General features: G+C 34.8%; 1 protein-coding gene across 1 annotated transcript; it reads left to right on the top strand.

Annotated features, from left to right (window-relative positions):
• The first annotated feature begins 1,211 nt into the window (after nucleotides 1-1,211).
• LOC107457324 (adult-specific rigid cuticular protein 15.5) lies at nucleotides 1,212-7,316 on the top strand. Its single transcript, XM_043056580.2, has 3 exons — nucleotides 1,212-1,462; nucleotides 3,525-3,653; nucleotides 6,788-7,316. The coding sequence occupies exons 1-3, from the start codon at nucleotides 1,457-1,459 to the stop codon at nucleotides 7,274-7,276; spliced, it is 624 nt and encodes a 207-aa protein (XP_042912514.1). The 5' UTR covers nucleotides 1,212-1,456; the 3' UTR covers nucleotides 7,277-7,316.
• The last annotated feature ends 2,406 nt before the right edge of the window (nucleotides 7,317-9,722 follow it).

The raw sequence follows: 9,722 nt of genomic DNA, 5'->3' as shown, positions 1-9,722 counted from the left end.
AAAGAAAAAAAACTTATTTTTATCCGATACTTCTCCTAATTTCTATTGCAATTCTTCAAAATTTCTCGTTTATTTTCAATCTAGTCCTTATGTCTATTACTATATTTAATAAATATATATATATATACTTACTTTAGGAACACAAGTGATTAAAAATTCAATGAGGAATCACATAGAGGCAGAGATTGACAAAAGGCATGAAATTAAAACGCAAAAAACAGTTTAGGAGAAAATTCAATAAGAGATTTAAAGTATATCTTTCCTAACAATAGGCAGCAAGAGGCCATCAGGATTCAGGTAGGCGCCTTGTTACTAAACAAATTTCTTACTATTCCCTCAATTCCCTTTTTATTTTAGGGTTTGACCATAATGCTGCTTTATGAACTCATAGGTGGTTTTTGAATGAAAAAATTTCTCTCTAATGTGCTTAAAATTGGTACGATGGATTAATATATGTTCCCAATCCTCAACAAACTGACAGGTACGGCACAGCTGAGCTCCCCCCCCCCAAAAAAAAAAATCTGGCCTGATGTTGTCCATGACGGCCATGATTTTCATGACTTCTAATGTTCAACTACGTAGCCTTGCCATTTTCAACCCAATCCAGAAGACAAAGCAACTCCTGCTTCAAGTATTCGGTGAAATTTGCCTTTCTGGAGGACTTTTTGAGGGAACTAATCCATATATGCGTTACATGGAGAGGAACACCACGAGAACCTCCCACGGTTAGCCTGACTGCAAGGGGACTTCTACCACTGAGAACATTTCACGTCAGCACTGTGGTCGCTGCAAGTCGGATGTCATCGCTGAGATTCTATCCCGCTTCGTGTCTTTGGGAGGCGAGATCCCCAGAATCCTCCCGTTTTTCGTATTTTATTCTAAATTTACCTGAACGCACTTTTCGCTATACTTTGAATTTTAAACTGCAGAGTTACGTGCGTGAAACAGAATTTGCCATAAAGTTCCCCTTTTAAGACCAGCTTAATTTCCGCTAATTAAAAAATCTTTAAAAAATAGATTACATAAAAAGTAAGTAACAGTGAAAGCAAATATCTTATTGTTTTTACGAAATCACAATGACTATATTTAATACCTTAAAGTTAAACTTTACATATTTTTCACACAATCGAAAGTGGAAAAAAAATAGTGATGTACTTTTTAATGAAGAAGAGATTAAGTTTGAAATAATGTTCTCATAAGAGCATTACGACAGACAGCAGAAATTTCCTTCTAAGAATGCCTTCTAATCTCCAAGTTTTAATTCTAAGTAATATGTGAGAGGCGATTTAAGAATGATGAGTGTTGACAAAAGTCCTAAATTCGGAACAAGTTTTGAACCATTCTGTCTATTGCCAATCTTATGCACCATCTTGTGTATATAACGTAAGGAAATCCTTACATTCACCACACAAAACGTCAAAATTTCTCATTCCAACAATTCTTCTACAGACCAACTATGAAGGTGAGTAAAATTCACGTTTTGCATAGAGCGAAAAATCCCATTTTTGTTCGATAGTGAAACGTATCTATTTCTATTACAAGTTTTGGAACTTATATAAACAAATAAGTAAATAATTTAACAAACAACTAATTAATTTGTGTATTTCTATGTAAGATTAGAAGATAAAGTTCGAAAACGTTTTTCATTGATGCCAGCGGCACCTTATTGGCTAGAAAAGTCATGTGATATGGTCCTTAATTAACAAAGAAGAAGAAATTCCATGAATATCGTTCGCTAACTCACTTACTTATCCTTTTCATGCTTAACTGGCACATAAGGCTCGAGTTTTTTTCTCCACACACTTCTGTCTTTGGACAGGGAACGCGCTTCTTCTCTTCCAGTTAAGCCTACTCTACTAAGATCTTCCTTAATGAGTCTTTGCTGTGTTAGTCTCGGTCTCCCTCTTTTTCTCTTTCCGTCAGGTTCTCATGAGCTTGCAACATTTGCAGGATTGTTTCTATCTGTTTTTAGTATATGGCCGAGTCAAAATTTCCTCATTAACAGATGGAATGTTAGCTGTTGTCAAAAGGTCTTTATTTGTTACACTATTGGGCCAAAAGATTTTTAGTATTATTTTTAGGCAACTTTTTTTGAAAATGTTCAGTTTTTCTTTTTCTGATTTCCGTGGACTGCAGCATTCGGCACCATACAGAACAATGGAGAGCACGGTAGCTTTATTTTAAACTTAATATTTTCTTCATTAATCTTTATACTTCCTTTAATTCTATGAAAATGTCTTCTTCCTCAGTAAAATTTTACTTTAAGATGTTAAATATTAGGGGGACCGGAAAATAATGTCGCTTCGGTACATTAAATATTTGCTAGCTTTTAAAACCAAGTCATTTTTTTTCCGATCCATTTCCATTCATTTTCAATCCGGCATTGAAAGGGTGTTGCTAACGAGGATGGATGGATTATTGATTAAAAATAAAATCTTGATAACAATAATCAAACGCACCGAAACGGTATCGCTTTCCGGTTCCCCTAATTTATTTACTAATTTAGTAATTACAATAAAATATTTGCATTCACCTAAATGTCAGCCTCAATATTTCAATTTTTTTTTCATGAATTATCATCTGTTTAAATTCTTCGAAAAATTTAAAAAAACAAGAAGGGTAAAAAAAGTAATTAATATTCTTTAGGATTTAATAACTTTCTTTTATTTCTATGTGAAATTTAAAGATCCTTTGTGACTGTGTAATTTAATTTTATTTCCCCCTCCCTTAAAAAATAGGTTTTGGGGACTACTCTGGAGAGAGAGGGAGATAAGTTATTTATTTATCTCTTACTTAATGGCATCTTTATTCTGATGTTGATTACAGAGATATTTAATAAAGTTTTAAAAGTAAAAATGTTTGGAATTTAGCGAATTATATATAATGTAAGTAATCGCACAACATGTATTTATTCTACACCATTTTAGGATAAAGATATACAGTTACCCTTTTATAATTATACTTAGAAAAAGTATATCTGAATACAGAATTACACGTGGCTAAAATAACAAATGCAAAATAACTATTTGAAAATTGGTAAGTAATAATAAGAATCAACTTTTCGCATTAAATCGCTAAATATTTAATGAGTTTTTATCGAAACAAACATATGAGAAAATCAAACACAGTTTTCTTGTTGAAGTTGCAGTGGTAACCAACAAAAATTATTAGGTTTTAAGTTTTATATCATTCGAATAGAACACTAAAAGTGCGGAGCCCACTTTTGAAAAAAACAATTGTGGGGGCTGGTGGGCTAAACAAGCAGTTTATGAAGCTCTTTAACTAATATGAATATTTTTTCACGTCCATCTAACTTAATCTAAAGTTCTAATTATTTTCAATCTAGTGGAGTTAAAACAGAGTATTATTTTAATAAATATGTATAAACAGTTTCATGGAAGCCAATAGTGTTTGTAAACTGACCCAGAACATTCCGCATGTTACGTTTTCTTATTTCTAAATTTAGAAAGCAACTACCACTGAGTAATTTGTTTGGTGCTATTAAAAATGGCTCTCTTTTGCAGATTCTTGCAGCTGTGCTTGCAATTGTGCTGTCTTTGAGTTATGCCCAATCGCAGTTCGATTCATCTATGGCAACAACGAGACTTGGAGATGACGGAACTTCATCGATTACTCAATACCATAGAAACGATGTAAGTAATATATCAAAAATCGAATTTTTTTATCATTATTAATATACAGCATCAAAATAACTCCATGTAACTGTCGTTCTACTGTATCGTACAATCTATCATAGGGCAGAAATTACCAAATGATAGGATTAATTTATTAAAAAGGAAGGTCCGGAAACTTCTACCTCCGCATATTATTTTTTCTGTACTGTCAACAGTAAATATTGGGAGTACAAATTAGTTCGGTTCGATTTTAAAAGATGGCTCCGGCTGTTATGAATGTTTCATAGTGACAGCTGGTTTCGGTGGTTTCAGTGAGGTTAGACATCTGTCAGTAATATTCAGTTTATATCACTTTGAGTTCCATACAAAAACACTGTTTTTTTACTTTAATGAATATGTCAAATTTTGTGGTAACTAAGCAGCATTTGAGGGAGGATTTATATTTCTGCTTTAATTTTAAGAAAAGTGCAGCTGAAGCGCACTGAATGCTTGTAGAAGTTTATGGTGACAAAGCTCCAACTGATAAATCATGTAGGGAATGGTTTCGACGCTTCAAGAATGGTCAATGTAGAATGGTGAGTGGTGTTGCATACTATGAGCTGCTACAACCTGGCGATTCCATTACGGGAGATCGGTATAGGCAACAATTGATTCCTTTAAGTCGGGCATTAAGAGAAAAACTACCGGATACATGACAAAGGTAATCTTCTGCATAATAACGGTCGGCCTCATGTCGCAAAAGTCGTACAAAATTATTTGGAAATGTTCAAGTGGGATATTTTACGGCACCCGCAGTATTCGCCGGACATTGCCCCTTCTGATTACTGGTTGTTCCGACGGATGCAGCATGATTTTGCAGATCACCGGTTCACTTCGTTTGCAAAAATCGATATTTGACTCCTAACTTGGATCGCCTCAAAAGAAGAGACATTTTTTCAAGATGGAATTCGAAAATTGCCTGATAGGTGGGAAAAAGTAGTATCCAGTGATGGACAATACTTTGATTAATCTGTTCATTCCTTTTGTTCTGAAATAAATGCATTTTTGACCACACAAAAAACGGACCGAAATAATTTGTACTCCCAATATATCAAACTTTTGAAATAAAAAAAGGCTCCTAAATAGCTAAGTCTCTGACATGATGATATGTTATTTTTATCTGTTATAATTGCAGTTGTGTTTGTCGTATTATACTAACTGGCTCAGTCACTTGCTAATATTACGGTTATAATTTTTATAAAACAAATTAAAAACAATATTTTATGTTTTATTAGACTATTTCGATTTTGGAATTTAAATATTCATTTAATATCTTCAAAGCTTAAGTAATTTCAGAAACTATTTATAAAGTTTCAAATAAATTTTTATTTATAAAGTTTTAAAAAAAATACGATTAAAAATTTACAATTATTTCAGAACGGTTTAATCAAATCCTTCAAAATTACGATGAAATCTGTTCAGTTGCAACACTATAACTTCTGTTCTCAAATTCTGAATATATAATCGGAATAGGAGTCAAAATTATTTATCATAAACATTCTCTAAATTATTCATAGTTTTTATTTACGGTGTATAATATTAAACCACATTTATAATTATACCTTCTTAATAATGTTCTCGGTTATGTTTATTTTCATTTTTACTATTATTCAAAATAGAGAAATTATTACAAAACTAGAGAATACTTTAGACTGTTATTAAGGAGCAACTAAAAGTGTTATTCCCCCAATAAGATTATAAAATAATTGCATTATATTAATTATTATGTAACACTGTAAGACAAAGATATTTCGCAATTGTTTAACAATTATTACACGGTAAATAAATATACTTACTTCTCAACAAGTTGTATTAACTTTCAAAATGAATTTCATGCAAAAACGTACACAGTCCACATGGGAAAAGTTTTTCCCAGCAAACCGAAAATGTTACAACTTAGAAAGGTCAGGTTAATGAAGCGAAAGATGATCAGGTTTAAATGCTAAGAAACTAATTTTTATCATTTTAAAATTTTTAATTTTAGAATCTTAAACTAAATCTACTTTAAATAGTTTTAAATAAGAGTGAAACGAAAAGAAATTTACAATTCTGCATAACAAATATTTGCTTATCTACTTTTACTCTTGGAAAATAGAATAGACGCTACAAGGTCTCACGATTTCTCTACTCTCCACACTTTTTTCCTCTCCGTAATCGTGGCTGCAGACAATTTTGCTTTGTACCCACGGTCATATATTTCATAATTGGGAGTGTATAGTTTGTCTACGGTCAGAACTCCCTCCTGCCACTACAGTCCCTGTCCATATTATTAGACGTACTACAAGATTCCATGTAAAATTATAATTATCAGGTGATACTATACAGCTGTATTGTTTTTACCAGGATGAAACCGGTTTGTACTTGTTTACGCTCCTGTATCAATTGGTTAACATTGTAATGCAATACGTTAGAAATAAATACACATAGGAAGTATATAAAAAATCACCCGAATAAAAACCCATTACATTTATGTTTAAATATAAAAGTATTGCCTATAAAATCGTGCAAAACATGCAATTATTAACAAATAAGAATAGCATATTTCAGGGAGGGTTGCTGTCACTCTAAAGTTAACACAATAGACCGAAGAAAAAGGTACCCTTTCGCTCGCCGACCTAAACCAAAACCTGACCTAAACAATGACACCACACCCCTACTAGAAATAGTTATATCTTGTTACCATAGTTACCACCAAGGGTAAAGACGAATGGCTAGGGGAGTTCTTACTTTAGACAAACTATAATGGCGGAAGGANGGTTGCCTTCACTCTAAAGTTAACACAATAGACCGAAGAAAAAGGTACCCTTTCGCTCGCCGACCTAAACCAAAACCTGACCTAAACAATGACACCACACCCCTACTATAAATAGTTATATCTTGTTACCATAGTTACCACCAAGAGTAAAGACGAATGGCTAGGGGAGTTCTTACTTTAGACAAACTATAATGGCGTAAGGAAAATGCAAACTATTTGAATATCATGGTTACGGAGAGGAAACTGCATGAGTAAGGAAATCGCGTACTCTAAAAGCGATAAGCTGTTCTATTTACATTTGTTTCGTTACTTGTTTTAGATTGTAATGTATTCCATTGAAATTTTATTTTCCTTGCAGAACCAGGGCAACTACGACTATGGGTACAACGAGGGACACAATGAGGGTGGGACCTTCAGGCGTGAGAGGGGTGATGCATTCGGTCGCAAATTCGGCACATACGGCTACACGAACAACGAGGGCCTGATTAGAATCGTCAACTACGTCGCAGACGAAAATGGCTTCCGTGCTGAGCTCAAATCAACGGAACCAGGAGTCGGCGAAAGAGAACCAGCTTCCGTCATTGTTTTCAAGGAAGACACTCCCACCCTCATGACGTATCCAGGGCCAGAAGCAGCATCTGTTCCAGAGTCAAATGGCAACATTCCGGGAGTGCCTCCTGTCCAACCCCAATACGCACCTCCTGCCTTCGGAAGCCAACCATTACAATTTGCAGCTTCTGCATCAGCACCCTACCCCGTTGCTGTTGCTGCAAACACTCCTCAACAGCCTGGAAGTGCCAGAGTGATGGTGTCTGGACAGTATGGTGGCTACTCTTACAATTATTAAGAGCTTTTGTAGAAGAAATTATTAAAGTTGTTGAATTGAATTAGATTGTTATGTCTAAATAAATACTAAAGTTCGTTTATTAAGAGATGGCACCTAATACCTACTTCCTCGGACGAAGAGTTATTTTCCGCGAGGAAGTAAGAGGAGAAAAGTCTCAGAGCTTGAAATTGAGAACCCTTATGGCGTGCCAAAAGTAAACAGTGAATTCTTTTTCAGTTACTTACTTCGCTTTAACATCTGCTCTTATACCTTTCGTTACTCTGGCTAATTAAATATATATAGCAGCAAAATGTCTCAAAAAGGACAAACTATACACTCAAAAGAGAGAAATATCAAATTTATGAAACATTTAATGTTAAAAAAGTGCACATAAAGATAGGGAAATAAATATTTCTGTCATGCCATCGCCAAATAGCAATCTTGTTTCAGGATAAAGACGAATGGCTAGGGGAGTTCTTACTCTAGACAAACTATAATGGCGGATGGAAAAGGCAAACTTTTTGAATATCATGGTTACGGAGAGGAAACTGCATGAGTAAGGAAATCGCGTATTCTAATCGCGATAAGCTGTTCTATTTACATTTGTTTCGTTGCTTGTTTTAGATTGTAATGTATTCTATTGAAATTTTATTTTCATTGCAGAACCAGGGCAACTACGACTATGGGTACAACGAGGGACACAATGAGGGCGGGACCTTCAGGCGTGAGAGGGGTGATGCATTCGGTCGCAAATTCGGCACACGAACAACGAGGGCCTGATCAGAATCGTCAACTACGTCGCAGACGAAAATGGCTTCCGTGCTGAGCTCAAATCAACGGAACCAGGAGTCGACGAAAAAGAACCAGCTTCCGTCATTGTTTTCAAGGAAGACACTCCCACCCTCATGACGTATCCAGGGCCAGAAGCAGCATCTGTTCCAGAGTCAAATGGCAACATTCCGGGAGTGACTCCTGTCCAACCCCAATATGCACCTCCTGCCTTCGGAAGCCAACCATTACAATTTGCAGCTTCTGCATCAGCACCCTACCCCGTTGCTGCAAACACTCCTCAACAGCCAGGGAGTGCAAGAGTGATGGTGTCTGGACAGTATGGTGGCTACTCTTATAATTATTAAGAGCTTTTGTAGAAGAAATTATTAAAGTTGTTGAATTTAATTAGATTGTTATGTCTAAATATATACTATAGTTCGTTCCCTAAGAGATGGCACCTAATACCTACTTCCTCGGACGAAGAGTTATTTTCGGCGAGGAAGTAAGAGGAGAAAAGTCTCCGAGCTTGAAATTGAGAACCCTTAAGGCGTGCCAAAAGTAAACAGTGAATTCTTTTTCAGTTACTTGCTTCGCTTTAACATCTGCTCTTATACCTTTCGTTACTCTAGCTAATTAAATATATATAGCAGCAAAATGTCTAAAAAAGGACAAACTATTCACTCAAAAGAGAGAAATATCAAATTTATGAAATATTTAATGTTAAAAAAGTGCACATAAAGATTGCGAAATAAATATTTTTGTCATGCGATCGCCAAATAGCAACCTTGTTTCAGGATTGTTCACATCCTTGTCCCAAAAGTAGCGAAATAGTATCGTCGGATACCATAGTATAAGTGATGGAGTATAGTGATGGAGGAGACAAGTTCCAACTCCTGGTATAATTAATGAGCTATTGGCTATAAACTATACACTAACAACTATACTATACAAGGATATACAAACTATGCACTAATGGGCTATTGGCAATGGATTAATCATGAAAAAATAACGTGCACTGAAACATGCACGAGATACACTATTCAACACTCTATTACAGGGATGGCGAATCAATGGCACGCGTGCCATTTATGGCAAGCGACACAATATTTTGGGCACGCCACCGATCACAAAGTTCACTATGAACAATTAGATTAAATTTCACAAAGAACAAAAAATAGGCAATTATTGACAAAAAATGTAACAATTAATGTCAAAAAATAATTAATAACCATAAAAAACAAGCTCACAATAAATGACTAGCAAAAAAAAATATAATTAACAGTCCTGTTTAAACTAACTTCTTACAACCTAATATAAGTTATTTGTTATTTGCTATTTATCTGAAACAACAGAAGTCACACTGATGTTACTTAAGTTGAACTACGCATATTACTGAGACATTGCAGAATGTTTTTTTTTCATAGTAAATAAATAGTTTTGAGTTGGTACTATTTTGTATCATTTTCCCAAAAATCACGAAGTCAAAATTATTTGACGGCACGTCCATGATCTCATTAAGCGTTTTTTTTTAATAGAAAAAATGGCACGTTGGTGCTTAAAGGTTCGCCACCCCTGCTCTATTATATCAACACCGATAGGTACACATTGCGGACCCCCTAATTGGCCTATAATTTCCTTTGGTAGGGTACTATAGAACCCTGTAATATAATACCTGGCTTAGTTCGAATATTATGGA

This window comes from Parasteatoda tepidariorum, unplaced genomic scaffold, assembly GCF_043381705.1.
Source record: "Parasteatoda tepidariorum isolate YZ-2023 unplaced genomic scaffold, CAS_Ptep_4.0 HiC_scaffold_1077, whole genome shotgun sequence".
In the NCBI taxonomy this organism is placed as follows: domain Eukaryota; kingdom Metazoa; phylum Arthropoda; class Arachnida; order Araneae; family Theridiidae; genus Parasteatoda; species Parasteatoda tepidariorum.
The sequence above is the reverse complement of the archived record's forward strand: the minus strand, read 5'-3'. Positions and strand labels throughout refer to the sequence as shown.

Excerpts from the sequence above, each read along its gene's own strand:
- LOC107457324 (XM_043056580.2), top strand. Across the intron at positions 3,654-6,787 it reads CTCAATACCATAGAAACGAT|AACCAGGGCAACTACGACTA; the intron begins GTAAGTAATATA and ends TTTTCCTTGCAG.